General features: G+C 38.5%; 1 protein-coding gene across 1 annotated transcript; it reads right to left on the bottom strand.

Annotated features, from left to right (window-relative positions):
• Positions 1 to 2442: 2442 nt before the first annotated feature.
• Positions 2443 to 3051, bottom strand: Smp_044560 (hypothetical protein). The gene has a single exon (XM_018788605.1). The coding sequence runs from the start codon at positions 3007 to 3009 to the stop codon at positions 2725 to 2727; it is 285 nt and encodes a 94-aa protein (XP_018654131.1). The 5' UTR covers positions 3010 to 3051; the 3' UTR covers positions 2443 to 2724.
• Between the last annotated feature and the right edge of the window lie 15641 nt (positions 3052 to 18692).

The raw sequence follows: 18692 nt of genomic DNA, 5'->3' as shown, positions 1-18692 counted from the left end.
AAGCTGGTTAAGCCACACATATGAAAGTCAACTGCTGTCAACGTACGACCTGGAATCGCATTGCTCCGAGTTACAATACCTCATCTCAACTTAGCTAGAGAGATAATGTTAAGAACTGTAACGCAACGCTAAATATGGGGAATTTAGTTCAGGAATAACAAATCAAACCGAAGAATAAGAATTATAGTGACACTTGATTTTTTGGGTAAAAGAAATCTTAATCCTATTACTAATAAGTGGTTCTGTGTTAGTACTATGGAGATATCATTTGGAAATGAAAATCAATGAAGCAAATGTATGACCCATACCAACAGTAAAATGCAGGTGACGCTGTTAACTAATGGTTTTTTTAACACTTTCAACTAGTAATTATGGTTATAACTGTTTTTTCTACTTGTTTAGCTAACCGAGTAGCATCTTTAACTCTGACATGATATCTCTCAAAGACAAGAAAAATAGCTTCAAATTGTTGGACTTGTTACACTGATTGGCCAGTAATGTAGAGCTAAAGACTTGGAAATAAAACATTTCAGGGAACTACACACCATGAGTAGTGTAACAAATTATCCATTGTTAAATTATTCTTCCTAAAAATAGCAATAAACATATATCATTGAAAACAAACAACTCCACAAACTTAACCTTTGTAGATTACGATAAATTATTTGTCACTTCAGCGAAACATTCTGACACATTGTACGTGGATTTTATTTCTAGATCATATTTCTTGATATAATCTACAGAGGATGTCTGAGGTGTTTGTATGAACTACTTTACGGCAGTGAAACATGGCCGATAAGAGTAGAGGATATTCGTAGGCTACTAGTATTCGATCATAGGTGTCTTCGACGCATTGCTCGTATATCCTGGGACCACGGAGTAAGTAATGCAGTTGTTAGAAAACGGGTACTAGGTAAGGATGGCAAATCGATTGATGAAGTAGTGAAACTTCATCAGTTGAGATGGCTGGGACACGTGTTACGTATGCCCAACCACCGGCTACCCAGACGTGCAATGCTTTATGGTGTAGGAGCAGGTTGGAAGAAAGCTAGGGGCGGCCAGACCAAAACATGGCATAAATCCATGAAGTCGCTGACAAGTGGACTGGGCCATGTTGGTAGGTGTAGACTACCTGGTTGGGAGTCGCGAGATGATAGCAATCGATGGTTAGAGACCTTGATTGACATGGCTCAAAATCGTTTGCAATGGCAAAGGTGCATCCACTCTTTGTGTTCTACCAAATTCTAATCTTCTGAATTCTTCATGTCCGTATCCTTTTTCTCTTTCCAAATTTATTTCACCGTATTATACTCCTTCAATAACATCTTTAATCCCTTATCTTTCACATAATACTTATACTCTTACTACTTCTACCACTATGGGATTCGAATCGACAACTTCATCTCTGTGCTAATGTGGTATGGCAACTCGAACTGATGTACGTACGTACGAAGTTCTACGTTGTAACTGACTGACTGACTGATGAACTAATGATTCCTTTGTACTTGGTTTATGCCTGACTTCGAATTCCAAATACGATACGTTCGTTTGTAATCACCTAGTTTTTCTTGATCCAAATTACATTATTTCGGGGATTCCTAGTTCGTACAACAATTCAAGTACTTCTAATTATCACACTAACTTGATGTCAAGTATTTTTAACACTGCATATATAAACTGGATTAGTCCTCAAAGGCTTTTACGATCATGCTCAGGCATTAGGCTAGATATCATGAAAATATTTGGGTCTAGGTAAATATACATATTGTTAACACTAAAAAATGTGTGGACAGGATTAAACCAATGACCGAGGGGAAACAGTCAATTCTACTTTATGTGCAGACATAAATTGGTAAGTTATCAGCATGAGTTTGTTGAGATTGTAGTATCTTCACGGTTGAAATCACGATTCGATCTAAGCTAGACCATAATTGAAAACCTGGAATCACTGGACGTCCCTTTCGTCTTAGTAAGGGACTCCTCAACGGTGCGCGTCTATGATCCCACACGCGGAATTTAAATGTGAAAAATACTACAATCTCCACAAACCCCCCTATACTGATAACAATCTTCCTCTCACTAGTGGCCGGCGTCAAGATGTTCTGGTGAGAAGCTGTGACCAGTGGAGTCCATTCCGTGTCAGGTGTGACAGATATTCACAATAGTCAATCGACGAAGGATTGTGCAAAATTACGATTTATTGAAGTTGGACACTGACACCATTCGATACCGGCCGTTGTTTGGAAGTTGAGTGCTCGCGCGCGAGATCGAAGGTCATGGTTCCAAGTCCAGCGTGAGGGGTTATGAAAGCGCACTGTCGAGGAGTCTGATACTAAGACGAGACGGCTGTCTAGTGCCTCTAGATTTTCAATGTCTAGCTTAGATTGACTCGCGATTTCAACTGTGAAGATAAATCGGTAAGGGCTGAAAAATTCGATTAAATATTCATAGAGATTTGGGGCAACATGTTCAGCATATAATAAACTCAAAAAATAAAGGTCATGTGTTAGCAAAATATTCTGGATTTCCATAAATCAGGTTATTAAATAAAGCGTAAATAATAATATACAAGGAAAGGAATCATGGTAATAAACGCATATGTGTGTTTGTGGTATAGTTAATCTCTGTATGCAATCCATATGATATTGAATAATCTAGTTTACCATTCATTCAAAAAACATATCAAACTATCGTAATAAAGAAAAAAAGCACCAAATTCGTATTTCAGCTCAAATTACTTTCAATTTCAGAATTTGTGGCATCGGATATCCTTCTTGCTAAGCCGGCATTCTTCTTCTGAACTTCTTTTAGCCATGGAGCTAAATTCTCATCTTTCAGTTTCAAAATTTGTTTCTGCTTTTTCCTCATAGCAGCTTCTTTTAACCATTCGGGAGCTCCCTCACCGTTCTTAGACATAACGTCTTCCCATCGTTTTTCCACGTCTTTCTCTCGTTCTTTTTGGGCCTGTTTCTTTATGACCTCGCTTTTCCATTCATATGTTTGACTCATTGTTGGAATATGGTAGATCCGCCGACGTGCAACCGAAGTAAGATAAAAGGTCAGACGGAAAGATGTAGCTTCATTCCAATAAATATATTGAAATTAAATGACCAATCAACTGTTGAATCAATAATTAAACGGGAAGGAAATTAAAGTATGGTAATCAGGTTATGTATGATAACAGAAATTATCAACCAATAGTAATATTGCCTTAATAGACCAATTAATTATTAGCAATTTATCGATATTCATGGCCTGTTTCGCTCGCACTATGGATAAAATTTAGAACACGTTCAATTACGTTTCCTTCATTTAGTCGCAGAACGGAAACCTTCAAGTATTCCTCGTTCCTATATGTTGGTATTGACACACTCGTTTTTTAATATAATTGTAAGGATGAATATTACTAAAATGCCTAAATTAGTTCTGAAGGGGTTTTTGTGGATATTATAGTGATTTTAATAGTTGAGACCATGAGTCAATTGAAACCAAACCACCATGGAAAATCTGGAAGCACTGGACGGCCGTTTCGTCCTATTGTGGGGCTCCTCAGTAGTGCGCACCCACGATCCCGCCTTGCGAGATTCGGTTCAGAACCTATCGGTTTTGCGCGCGACTGCTTAACCTTTAGACCATTGAGCCGGCGTCCAACGGTGTTAATGTCTAACTTCTGGTGAAACAATTGTTACAAACGTTTGGTTTTCTCACAGGTTTATTCTGTCACATTCTAAAGTCGATATCAGGAAATACACACAGATCGATAAAATTAAACTGTTGGTTGAAAACTCTCCAGATTATCTTCAAACATTTAAAACCAAATACAGTACAGCTCAGAGTTTAGTTGCTAATACTGATTGCCTAACCGCAACTTGATCCATGGCCTGAAGAGAGCTATACCATAATATCGTGAATTTTATTCAGCTTCTTACAACTTTATCTGTATTGGTAGTTGACGTAATATTGCATAATGTTTACTGGTGATCGGGAATGATTCAGTCAATAGTTATGTATATATCAAGCTTCCATTACTTAGAAATTGACCATCATCACTGTATGTTGAAATACCCCCAAAAAGCAGGAAAACTTCAGATCAGAAACTAGCATATAACAATCATAAGAAAACCGATCATGATTTCCTCCATCTTTGGAAGTGATGATTTTCATGAACAATAAACAAAAAGATAAACACTAAAAAACTCAGAACACCCGTTGCATACAAAATCATCATCTTGTACTCAACCAAATGCTGACTCGTACTCTTCTCGCTTTAAAACCAACTACTTGCTTCATTTCGTGCGTATCTGCAATAGATACTGTACACTCAAGACAAAAAGGGATGCCTTAATTCAGTTCCCTAATTACGTCTCAAATTATCTGCTTTTCAAAGGAATCAAGGTTTATAACAATATAGTTTTTGGATTTCTAGTCGATGCAGAACATTGGGTAGATAACTTTAGATGTTTCAGGATGACTGATAAACATAATAGATGTAGTATCCTAGAGTTTGCTAGAGCTATAAATATCAATGGCATTGGGACTGATTTATATTCCAAAAAGAACAGCTAGAATTTTTCTCCCTGACAACATGATCCTTAGTTGACAGCCGAATTCGGACAAATTGCTGTTAGGTTTTGGCCATAGCAATGATGAACGTTTATCCAATGGTTTGTAAACATAATGTCATGCCTAACTATGATGGAGTAGACATTGAGTTCAATGAATTGATTTGGTTTCTCACACAAATATTGATTTGAAACTACAGTTGAGTATGGAAGAAAAAAAATTCAGCGAGTGCGGGATCGTGGATGCACACTGCTGAGGAGTCCCATAGTAGGACGAAACGGCCGTCCAGTGCTTCCAGGTTTTCGATAGTGGTCTAGCTTCAATTGATTCATGATTTCAACAGTGAAAAATTTCTTTTCGAGGAAATCGTTTACTTAAGCTGTGCATTCGTATTTATAGTCATATGGTAAATATATGTCTATAGAAAGATAGAAAAGATTGCATCATAAAATGACCTAAGATTTCAAGTTTCAAATGAGGTTAGAGAAGAACAGAAAGTTGAAAATAAATTACAGGTCAGGATTATGGAAGATAATTGTCTGCTTGACAGATATGAAAAGAAATGTAAAACATAAAGGTCATAATAATAAGTGAATAACAATCACGAAAAATTGTTAAAGGATAATAATAACTGATTAGTCTAAAATTACAAAACAATAATAAAAAGAAACAAGACCGAAGCATACTACATAAGGCAATTAGGGCAAAGGAAAGATGAGAAGTTGAATGTATCGTTTTTGTACGCAGAGTTGGGGTGGAATTGTTGGATCGCCAATGTTTCAGCAGCGCATAACATTTTATTCGGCCTCCCTTAGACCCAGTTCCTTCGGTTGAGTAGATTATTTTGAAGGAAGAATCCTCTGGTACAACGTGTTCAGAGTTGATTAAGTGGTTCTGTATTGAACTGGTGGCTGCTTCGCATTCTCCTCATAAAAAAACTCACCGGGTAATGTTCTGAACTGCTTTTAGAAAGCGATCACTTTGTGCGGACAATGTAACCTAACCCACAGAAGCAAGAAAATTCATAGATGCACATCTATGTAACCGAAAGCGGGAGCCTATTCTTAACACATCCGTGAATGATAGACTGGCTTGAGAGCACAATATTAAGCCTAGCTGATTGGGTTTTAATAAGGGATTCGGAAATCCGTTCATTCAAAAGTTCGGCAGCCGTATCTCCTTTGAATTCAATACTCATAAAAAGAGTTTTCTTTTGAACTGTCGGTGCGTTTTCAGGATGTTATCTTGGTGTTAAGTTCCTACAGATAAATGTAGGTGGGCAACCATTTCTGACGAGTATCTGTCGAAGTTGAAGTAGTTCGTCATCTATTGTGTCATTAAAACATATTTGCTTAGTCCTTGGTTATAAAGAGTGAAATAAGATTTTCTTTCCACTCAATGGGACCCAGATATGGAAACTCGTATACTGACCACTCAACGTCGGTATTTCATATATAGATCTTTGTAAAAAAAACCATATGAGTTTCTTTTCACCTGAACATCAAGGAAATGAAGTTCCTCGTTTACCTCTGCTTCCAACGTGAACTGAGTTGAGTGATGACAATTATTGGATCCATCCATAATTTCACTGAGGTCTATATCTTCTTCACAGATAATGTAAGTATCATCCATATGTTTCTTATATGAATGAAGTTTCTCAATTGTTTTCCAGATTCGCTATGAAACAATCAGCCAAGAAGAAGTCCAGTGGTGAAACCATTGCAACTACATCAGTTCGTCTATAGAAATCACTATTAAATCCGAATTGCACATTGAGAGTACATCGTAAAGGTAACTCTTTTAGATAATATTTTGGGATGCAAATAACACAGTTGTTATTTTCAATATAGTTACAAAAAAACACATAGTTTCTATAATAAATATATTTTTGTTGTAGCCCGATAAGTAGAAAAATTTTATTTCTGTTGTTTCATGACTTAATGTAGGCCACTTTTTCAAAGTAAATAAGTAACCTAATTAAATTAACACAAGTTTAAGTAGTACAAGGTACAACAGAAGAGTTAAAACGGATATTGAAAACGTAGAAAATGAAAGCTTTCTATAGGGCAATTAACACTCTAAGAAACGCTTTAGTTAGAATAAAAGATACCATCCCGTTCACTTCCACACAAAATTATGTCTACAGATTAGGTTGTGCAGATTGTTATACGTTCTATATTAGAGAGTCTTCCCGTGAGATCTCGACTCCTGCTAAGTAACACTTACGCCATACAAAAAGACCCCCTAATAATCCTGTAGAACAGGAAAATTTACTATTTAAATCAGCAAAAGCAGTACATGCTATTTTCAATAATCACCAGATCGATATTAAAAAAATAAATAGCTTGTAACGGTAAATAAATCCCTAAAATCAATAGCTCTGTAAGTGTTCGACATTGGATGCTGACCACATTAGTTTTAATGGACTTACCTAGCTGAAGGCACTCGGTCATGCATCCGCACCAGATCACGAGTTGCAACGGCATGCTCAACGTCTCCTGCGATCATTAGCCAGTTTAAAGTATCCACTTCTCGATATATTGATAATCTATCAAATATATCTTCCAACCTCCTCGCTTCTGACATTTGATTTCGCTGGGTGGGTGCGATTCAATTATAGGTGTTACTGGTAAATTGTTGTCAAACTACAATACCTGCGGTATCTTCAGGTTCTTGAAACAGTAAAGATATGCGAGTAGCCGAAGCGTTTCATATTATGCTAATCTCTCTGCCCTCAATAAGAAAGAATGTCTGAATATTCATCTAACTTGGACTATTTATCCCAACAGCCACATCTGATTTTATTTATTTTCCACACAATCTACACACACACACACACAATTTCAAACCCACTACTTCATATAAGAACTTTAGTCGGAATTTGATGGAATGGTTTCATAGTATTTGAGGGCTGAGTTGATGCGAGACATTGAAGAGGAAGAACATATACATTTTTCATACCCACCTTAAAACACACAAATTAATACAGTGACATGTCATGCAAACTCAACTTGACCGAAAATAACTTAACATAAACATGTTCAGGCCTATTATGATTTTGATTGTACCAAAATATTGTTTTCTTTGTACTACTTAAACTTCGGTTCATTTAATGTCGGTTACTTATTCACTCTGAAGGAGTGGCTTACATTAAGTCAGAGAGTCAGAAATACGATTTTCCTACTCATTGGGACATAACAAAAAACATATTTGTGATTAACTCTCTACTCAATACTCAGTTTGTTTGAATTATCAAGTCCAGCCTTGGTATTGATACGTAAACAGTTTCTATATATTCATACATTTACCATACGGCCATAAATACAAATGCACAACTCAAGTAAATCATTTCGTTGAAAAGAAAGTTTTCGTCGCTGAATTCTCTTTATTTCTATTCAATAACACAATGGGTTATTTTAGTTATAGAAACAATATCATGGTTTACTCAGTTTGTTTTAGGTAAAAAAAAAGTCTACAAATTCATATCAACCGGGTTCCACATAAATTTATATATTTCTTAACGAACTTTCCATTGTTTGACAAAATATAAATGCACAAAAAATACGTTTAAGTAGTCATCAAGGTATATCAGTTACGAATCAAAAAAAGCAACTGCTGATCTAAAATCTCAATTATCAACTTTATCACTTTATCTAGTTCCTGAAACCCACACTCTAGCTTTATAAGTTATTACAATCTATTTAAACTTGGTTTATGGTTTTTCCAATACTCATCAAGTAGACAGTTAGCTTTCACATTTCTCGTATGTAATCTATTTTCACTTTATTGTTTTTCATCACCCACTAGTGGATTGCGTAACTTTCACTTGATAATTGAATAAAACTTAAGATAACTCATAAAAACTTTCGTCTAACTTTGAACGAATAGTTTTAAAGTAGTTGGGCTTCAAATCAATATAAGATATAAACAAGGAAATTTATATTTGTAAAAATCTCAGCAATTGAATTTAAAGTAAATTCAACATTTTGGTCGGGATTGTGGTCCAACTTTTTTCAAAGAATTATAACCAAACATCAAAATTACCAAACATAAATACATGGTTCACCGGTTAAATGAATGCTAAACAAATCGTACAATCCGTTTAGTAATGTTAGAAGTGAGATTTATTGAAATGGGTATGAGACATTTGCTGTGAAAAGTTAGGAAACTTTTACATAACCTGTCTTTTTTTATTACAGACTTACGTTTGTTAAATCATTAGAAATATGATCATACAGCCTCAGTAAACAATGTCATCGGAAAGAAAAATTTCTCTGGGTCACCTTAATTTTCCTTGAAAAGTGAAATGTATCGAGAAGACTGATGACCTACTTAAACATAACAATTACTACCGGATTTGCAAAACAAACTAAGGAATCTCTACTGAGATCATTAATATCAGCAACTTTAATGCACAGGCTAGTGTCCACAGTTCAACTAACATTCAAAAAAATATTAGGATGTCTAAATGTCATTTCGTATCCTCAAGAGATTAAGTCAAAAACAAACATAAGTTGATCAAAAACACCTTCGATGATATTAACCAAAGGAGAACAATGGGATAACGAGATACCATCATTGGACGTTATAGCCAGAGGAAAAAACACGAACATTGGAAACACATGTACTCAGGAAACTCAACCATAAAAGTCACATATCAACCTAAAACAGTGTTATATCTTGTTGGTTGAACGCTATATTCAGATCATAGGCTATTCTGATAACCCCAGGCTAGAACTATTCAACGACTTGAAGACCAGAAAGAAGACACGAGTATGAGAGAAGTACTTTACTACAAGGTTCATTTATGTACAGAAAAACAGGGGTCTTATAGTAATTAAAAGACCTTGAGTTCCCATAGTAGCAGTGTGTTAAACAGCCAATCAGGACCTCGTTATTTTAGTAGCATAGCTTCTAACTAATCGCTGATTGGTTGGGCTCTTTATGAGCCTCTGGAGGCTCTGATAGAGTTCACTTCACCTGTGGGCCATCCTCACAAACAGCTTACGGATAAAATTAAGAAGAGTCAGTAGATCACTGCAGCACTCTCAGTGCCCGAAAAATTGAAGAAAAATATCTTCTGTCTTTTTTCTGCGAAAATGTCAACTCTTTCATTCTCATAAAATGATGTCGATCAAACCGATCAACCACTATAAAACCGTCCACGGTAACCCAAAACTAAATCGGGAGAAACGTCGGAAATTACTACAAGGATTTTGAAACCTTTACAGAACAACACAATAACTTCTCAGGCAGAAGGATACAGAGGCTGACGATGACATCGTGTGGAACATAAATGGGGTAAACTACGAGAAACTTTACACGACTACACATACATGAATACAGATTGGCAATAAAACCTTATTATATGTTGTCACTTCAACTAATGTACACAGATAACTATGGAGGGGGAGTTTGATTGAGAAAATGTCTCAATTCTAAGTTGAAGAAATTCTACAAGTGACAGAAATTCTCCAAATGCCTGTCACTAAGATGAATCCGCAATCAATCAGCACAGTGACCCAGATCCTCTCTATTAAACCATGTAAATTAGACTGATTGGTCACATGGTTATAGTTCAGTCTGATGATGCAACGGATATTCTAGTTTTACAACTGGATACCAGTAGCACCTTCTATGTTCGATCGTTCCCAGTCAGATAGAAATCAGAAGTCAGACGAGAAGAGGCAGGAAAGATATATTTGATTCGTTACCAATATATCGAGGACCTTTTCTATAAGCTGGCTAATGAAACGTAGGAGCTGTGTCCCACGCTGTGTTGAAACGTGATCTGGTGCGGATGCATGACCGAAAGCCTTCAGCTAAACAAGTCCACTTAAACAACGTAGTCAGCATCCAATGTCGAACACTTAATGAGCTATTGATTTTGGGGAATTATTTACAGCTACAGATCACTCCCCCCCTAGTGAGGTAGTGATGCCCCTAAGACGTGACCAGCCAGAAGTTTAAACCCAACGAGTTTGTCGTTGGTAAACACTCTTCTGATAGCTTGCTTCGTTTAGCAGCGTCTGGTCGTCTTTCCTTAAACTATGGGACCAAAATGTACAACGTAGCAATAAAGAAATATAGTACAATGAAAATTTCGGTTCCTTGCGAAACTTCGTCGTTCTTTTCCAGCCGTCCTGGAAAAGAGGAAAAATAAAACGTGTGAGTGCATGTCGAAAATACACTCGTACTTGCGTAAGGACACAAGATGAGCGGAAAAAAATAAACTGATACACTTACAAACAGCGTAAAAGCGACCGGAAAAAAAGGTTTTCTTTTGGTTTTTTTCAATATATAAATATATATATATATACGCTCAAAAAAATGTTTTTTTTTTATATAAATAAAAAAATGAGCATATTAAAAAAATTTATAATAAACTTTGAAAGGGTAATTCAAGATAAAGCTTATGTCCTACGTGCAATATTCGTTAAGATGTTCTGGAAATCTTACTCGTCTTCCAGAACGCGTTGTTTTAGGTTTTTCTATCGACGTTGACGAAGTATCAAGTTGTGTGTCGGTTGTCGTGTAGGGTACTACGAGTGAAGTAGCTGTGTCGTTTGCTTGTACCGAAGGAAAATCGACGTAGCTAGGGTTTCCTTCTAGGTACGCAGCTTTGAGTCGATCGATACTGATGCTATCTTTCGTACCGTTCTTATCGACTACATAGTACTTAGGTTCGCGTTGAAGAACTTTGAAGGGTCCTTCGTATGCTGATTCGAGAGGTCGTCGATGTGAGTCTCGACGAATGAAGACGTGTGTGCTATGTCGTAATTCAGGTTGAACGAAAACACCAGTTGATTGAGGTCGAATGTGAGCAGGTTTAACTGAACGCATAGCGTTTGAAAGCCTACTCGTGTCGGCGTTTAGATCCATGTTCAACGAAGAAGCTGAAGGATCCACGAATTCTCCTGGGAGTCGGAGTGTCGTTTCGTAAACGAGCTGAGATGCAGTGTATCCAATGTCAGCTTTCACTGCATTGCGGATACCTAGCAAGACGAGTGGAAGAGCGTCTGTCCACTGTGAAACGTTTGAAGCTGATAATGAAGCTTTTAGTTGTCGATGAAAACGTTCTACCAACCCGTTTGCTTGTGGGTGGTAGGCGGTCGTTCGGAAGCGCGTGATTCCTAAAAGTGAGGTTAGACAACGGAAAAGTCCAGATTCGAACTGGCGTCCGCGGTCTGTAGTGATTGTGGAAGGGCAGCCGAAATTTGCTACCCATCGTTCGACGAAGGCGCGAGCCACTGTTTCAGCAGTAATGTCCTTAATCGGTACTGCTTCTGGCCATCGAGTAAAACGGTCTACGCATGTTAGGAGATATGAGTATCCGTTCGAGTCGGGTAAGGGACCTACCACATCTAGATGGACGTGGTCGAAACGAGCGTCAGGGGTTTTGAAAGAACCTAAGGGACATTTGTTGTGTCTGATCACCTTAGATTTCTGACAGCTTACACAGGAGCGTGCCCACTCCCTCACGTCTTTATTCATGCCAGGCCAACAAAATCGTTCGGCTTTAAGTTCGATTGTTGCACGAGCACCTGGATGAGAAAGATTGTGCAACGTATTGAAGACGTTGCGGCGATAATGTTTTGGTACAATTGGACGATCCCTACCTGTAGATGTGTCACAGAGTAAGGTTTCCTTACCTGTTCCCATCTGCCTAATACTTAGTTTAAGAGTTGTCGAGGATAACTCATGCTGAAGATCAATGTCTTCTTTTTGAAGCTGAGCGAGTTTAAGAAGGTCGATTCCTTGGAAACTGTTCAAGGAGCTAATTCGAGACAAGGCGTCTGCGACTACATTGTTTGCTCCAGAAATGTGTCGTATGTCTGAAGTAAACTGCGAAATGTAGTCGAGTTGTCGAGACTCTCGCGGTGAGTACTTGTCTGAGGACGAACTTAAAGAGAAGGTAAGAGGTTTGTGATCGGTGAAAAGCGTGAATTCTCTTCCTTCGATGGAATGTTGGAAATGCCGTACAGCACAATACATAGCTAGGAGTCCCCTACCGAACGTGCTGTACCTAGATTCCGCGTCTAGCAACCGTCTCGAGAAAAATCCTAAAGGTTGCCACGAGTTGTTAACCCATTGTTGTAAGACTGCTCCGATTGCTGAGTCGGATGCGTCTACTGCGATACTAATGGGCGCTTGAGTGTCCTGATGGGCAAGCAGGGTTGCTTTAGCGATGTGTTCCTTAACTGTGGAGAATGCTTTACGGGCTATGTCGTCTAAACTAATTGATTTCGCATTTCCACGAAGCTGATCGGTTAACGGTTTCATTAAGGATGCGCATTTAGGTATGAACCGTCTATAGAAACTCACGAGTCCGTTAAAAGTTCGCAGTCGCTTGATCGTGGTCGGTTCTGGGTAATCCAGAATGGCCGCCACTTTGCTCCTAAGGGGTCGGATGCCTTGGGCATCAATAGTGTGTCCTAAGAAGTCTAGAGAGTTTGTTCCGATTTGGCATTTCTGAATGTTGACAGTAATGCCATACCTTTGGAGTCGATCGAAAACCATGTCCAGATGCTTGAGATGTGATTCTCTGTCCGAACTTGCTATTAGACAGTCATCAACATACGCATGTATGAAGTTGAGACCTCGGAAGACGTCGTCTATAAACCTTTGGAAGGTTTGAGCCGCATTTCTTAAACCAAAAGGCATTCGTAGAAATTCGTAAAGACCGAAGGGAGTGATGATGGCGGTTTTAGGAATGTCGTCAGGTGCCATCGGGATTTGGTTATAAGCTTTAACCAAGTCGATTTTCGAAAAGACAGTTGTACCTTTCAAGGTAGCTGTCAAATCGTGAATATGAGGCAGCGGGTAACGATCGGGAATGGTTTTAGCATTCAGACGCCGATAATCACCAGTTGGCCGCCAATCATTGCTGTCCTTTTTAGGGACCATGTGCAATGGGGATGCCCATGGACTATTCGATGGTCGAATTATTCCTAGGTCCATCATGTGGTTGAATTCGTTTTTAGCTAACCTAAGCTTTTCGGGAGCGAGTCTTCGGGCTTTCGAAAATATAGGTGGTCCTGTAGTCGAGATGTGATGTGTAACATTGCTGGTTACACAACTTAATTTCGATTGCGATTGGTATATCCCGGGGTATTTGTCGAGTACTGCTTGGTACAAGGGGTCTATGGCGTGCTTAATCGTGACTGGGGATAACCTGCAACCAGAACAAGGAGTTACGCAAACGGATAACTTAGTGTTTCCGTCTATTAACCTTCGTGCGCGTGTGTCGATGAGTAGATTGTGGTGTTGTAACAGGTCTATACCAATGATCGGCATAGAGACGTCTGCAACAACGAAAATCCAGTGTATGGGTTTGCGTAAACCCACGTTAAGGTAGACGTACCTTTTACCGTAAGTAGCGATCGGCTTTCCGTTTGCCGCCTGTAAACTTAAAACAGACTCGCGAAGTCTGTCGTCGAGATTTGCTGGAAGAACGCTAACTTCTGCGCCAGTGTCGACGAGGTAGCGAACTTTCGTAGTCACATCCGTGACATATAAGAGGCGGCTGTGTTCGCCGGCTACGGTTGCCGTTAACGCGTGCCGGCTGGGAAGTTTCCCGAACTGTTTTTCGTGTCACTCGATTTTGGGGTCGGATAATTGCAAGGTTTCCTGCAGTTTCTGGAAAATTTACCGTACTGGTTATGATACCAGCACCAGTCGGGATTGTCTGTCTCTCGTGGTCGAGAGCCAGATCGCTTACGTGAGGCGCTTCTACGCGGGGTTTTTGACCGACTACGGTCATTGCGAACTCCAAGATATCGTGTAAGCGTGTGACATAGTTCGGCCATGTCAGTCGAGGTCGATTGGGGTTTTTCTTTGATAGTAAAAACCTCGGCCTTAGAAAATTTGGTGATTTCCAAGATTCGATCGGCAGATGCAGCTAGTTCATCTATGGCATTGTTTTGAAATGAAACAAGCACTGCCTGCACCTGTTGAGGGAGTTTAGACAAGAAAAGTTGTCGAAATAGGCCATCATCGAAAGTTCGTTGGCCGATGACTTCTCTCATTCTAAGCAACATGTCCGTCGCAGAACCATGTTGTAAGTCGATATTGTTAAGGAGTTGGTCTAACCGTTGTCGATCAGTTAGGTCTCCGCGTTTTAAAATCGATAGCTTAAGCGATTCGTAAGGTTCGGAAACATCACTAGTAAACATACTAGGTGTTACGTACCTGTTAAACTCGCGCGGTAACGCCTTAACTACCGCGAGGAAACGTGTGCGCGAGTCCGTGATTCCGTGCATGCAAAAATCGGCTTCTGCATAGCAGAACCAGGACTCGATATTGTCGGGCCAAAATGGCGTTAACTGAATCGAAATAGGGGGAATAGACTTTAACTTAAAGACCTTGGGTGAGTGTTCCGTCATAGTAATATAGCTAACGAAAAATGTCTAATTAAAATATATCCGAGAAAAAAAATTCGCGAAAAAAAGTATATCACAATATATAAAATTCAAATAAAGAATAACAATGAATAATAATATTCCAAAATGGAACAGACTCACAGTATATTGACTTGGTGTACCAGATCACGTCGGTCTCACCAATGATGATGCAACGGATATTCTAGTTTTACAACTGGATACCAGTAGCACCTTCTATGTTCGATCGTTCCCAGTCAGATAGAAATCAGAAGTCAGACGAGAAGAGGCAGGAAAGATATATTTGATTCGTTACCAATATATCGAGGACCTTTTCTATAAGCTGGCTAATGAAACGTAGGAGCTGTGTCCCACGCTGTGTTGAAACGTGATCTGGTGCGGATGCATGACCGAAAGCCTTCAGCTAAACAAGTCCACTTAAACAACGTAGTCAGCATCCAATGTCGAACACTTAATGAGCTATTGATTTTGGGGAATTATTTACAGCTACAAGTCGAATAAAACAGTCAACAAGAATAGAAAGGTAAAGTCATCAAAGTGCGGTAATTTGGCATCTGTGTAATAATACTAAAACACTCCCTTCTAATTGATGCAAACTCCGATTACGACCATGAATGATCTATAATTATATTATTCACCGCAGAATTCCACCACCACAGAAACAACTTTCAAAACTTTTCGTGTGTCCTTTCAAAGAAAGAATAGTACTAAACAATATTTGTTTTCGGATTTGACACATTCTCGTCATAGCTGTCTCCTTCCTAACTAAAACGTATTCTTGACCATCCACTGAATAACTTGTTGCGTTTCCTGAAACTAGACTTTAGCCCCACTCGTAAACAACATGTAATAAATCATTTTTTGTGAGGCTTACACCAGCTGTTCTATCCGAAAATCCAGTGAAGTTTCTGGAACTAAACTATTCAGGTTCCACTAAACAACCGTGTTGGCGGATATAGAGGATCCACCTAAGGGAGTTGGGAAACCCTGATTCCGAAAAAACTGTGCACATAGGCTCCGGGATCCTGAGGGAACAAATGGCATATAAGCCAATTTTTAGTCACCAGCAACCATGAAACTGCATCTCCTAACATTGCTCCATTGCCTTATGGATCAGACCTTCCTAACAATCCTCGGGGAGTGGCCTCCTAAGAAAACCATCTGCTTCAGTTTGGGCGACCGGTCGGTATTCCAGCTCTCACACAAATCCAGTGACAAGGTGTGGCTCATATATATTTGATACCTCCTTGTACCAATGTTCGTGTGTTTAAATAAGTAAATAAATACTTAAAGTGTACTATCCAAAAAGTCTTAGTTTTACTCGCAAACGTTGAGTAATTTTTTTGAACATGTACACTTTATAGTTTCTCTCTTCAACTCGCAATTATCAGCTAGACAAGATGTTCACAAGCAAAAAAAGTTTCCAGTTGGTCCACGACATATCGACAATTATTTTTTCTGATTAGGAAAAATGTTTTTACAAATGCGATTGTTCACGTCAAATACACAATGGACAGTGAATGATTTTCTCACAATTGTGAATTAAACAATGTATTTTAGTGAATGTCTGAACTAAAACAACATGTGATCAACCTTGGTCATAGTTATGATTATCACATAATCAGGTTAACAATATTAAAAATTCAACTTGTTGTATTACAATTTATAAGGATTGAAAATTCATTACTTGCTGGAATTAATAAATATGATTGAATTTATTAAAACAAATGAACTCATACTCTTGCCCGCATGTTAGATTAAATGTTCACCGTAAATAGTTGCCGATTTCCGATCAATCCGACAGGTTTAGGGTCTTCGTTTACTTGTTTGTCTTTAACAAATATGTCTCCTCTCGACTTAGAACGTTTAAGTTTATTTTGAAAAAGTATGGTGAGTGCAGAGGAGTTATTACTAAATTCGACAGCACGTTTTTCCTGTTCGACTGCTTTTTGTGTACTTATTGCCTATGTCCATGTAAGTATTTCTGTCATCGTTACTAAAGAGGAAAAGTCATTAAAGTTGTGGAAGCGAGTAAAATGTCTTTGCAGACGTCTTCGTGTACCGACCGGTATATACAGATCTTTAGGGAACTTAGGTCTCCAGTACTCTAAAGGTGCGATTTTGTTGATGATACTTCCGATGTTATGATAAAATATACTGGTTAGTTTGTCGATACTGTTTGCTCTTAAGGAATTTCCCTAATCAGTGCTTCTGAAGAAATTGTGGAAGTTATTTCAGTCAACCTCGCGATAGTTTCTACGAAGTGTTACGGTCTTACGTCTACCTGTTGTGATGTTTATATTGAGGCTACATACAACTATGTTATGATCACCACCTGGAAACGTTTTTTTAATGCACTCAGTATTGGGGGTGAGGCCACCGGTAGTGACTATGTCCGAGATATTTTGATATCTGGTAGGGCTACTGACATACTGATTACACTGTTCTAGTTCTAGACACTCAATAATTAATTCATAAAGTTTCGGAGCCTTGACTGGAAACCAAGAAATTTCAGGCATGTTGTAGTCACAACGAATGAGTTTACCTGTGAATGGGAGGGATGGTGCTAGTGTGAATAGCTCTGGTACCACTACTATTTCACCTATTGATGCGGTAGTTTGACGGTAGACACAGTCGAACAGTAAGATAATGGAATTTGATGGCTTTAAGACAATCCACACCGGATTTTTCAGTTTTTTTAATTCAGGCATATCACATAATGGTAAGTTTAAGCTAGAGTGAGAGTAAATAAGGCAACATGCCGTAAATGATAGAGATCATAGTCTCAAATCTAACAGATCCACCCAGTAGTTCCACACCATGTAGCTAACATAATTTTTTCGTCCTTTACAAACTATCTGAAATACTTTTGTCACGTTGTGGTGTTTGAATGAACCAATGATTCCCCTGTGTTGACGACTGTTTGGCTTCGAATTCCATGTGCAATAGTAATTCTCGACTAAATTGCGCTATTGCTGGGATTACTAGTTCATACTATAACTCAAATACTCTCGAACGAGCCAGGAAAAGCCCTATTTCTCCAGATAATAACAATTCCGCTATAACCTATACCCTATGCTCTGAAACTCCTTTTGAGTGAACGTATAACACACCTGCTGCTGGATGACTCAGTCTCTACTTTAATAATGAATTCTACCTCAAGATTTAAAAATATCGACAATATTAAGGGTGAATTAGGCACTATTTATAAGCAATTAAGCGATATGCGTTATAATGTGGAGTCACTTGCGGGCTCTTTATTAAAGCATGATGATCTTAAGCAAGAACTAAAGACACTGTCACCCCTAAACTGCTATTGTTAAGGGGTTTAGTTCATGCGGAACTTGAAGACAGGATCAAAGTAGAATCTGTTATCGATTTTATCGCTAGTGAAGTTGCTAAACGAATAATCTCTCGAAATAATGTGATCATCTATAACATACCTGACAAAGTCACCATTAAATCTTTTAGGAATTCGATATTAAAGGCACCAGTAATACTCGTGCCCTATCTTGTTTAGATTCTATTCCAATTTATTAGCTGAACATTTAAAATAATCCTAACGGCTGATCTGGGCGCTTACGAAGCTTAAAAACGCTCGTATAGTCTCGGATAAAACCACCAACCAAAGACTAACGCAAAAGCGTACCTTAAACGAAAATAACATTGTTGAGATCACAACAAACCCCGTTGTCCCAGCAACTGGACCCACTGATGCAGCTAACCTGT

The sequence above is a fragment of the Schistosoma mansoni genome, chromosome W (assembly GCF_000237925.1).
Source record: "Schistosoma mansoni strain Puerto Rico chromosome W, complete genome".
Lineage (NCBI taxonomy): Eukaryota > Metazoa > Platyhelminthes > Trematoda > Strigeidida > Schistosomatidae > Schistosoma > Schistosoma mansoni.
The sequence above is the reverse complement of the archived record's forward strand: the minus strand, read 5'-3'. Positions and strand labels throughout refer to the sequence as shown.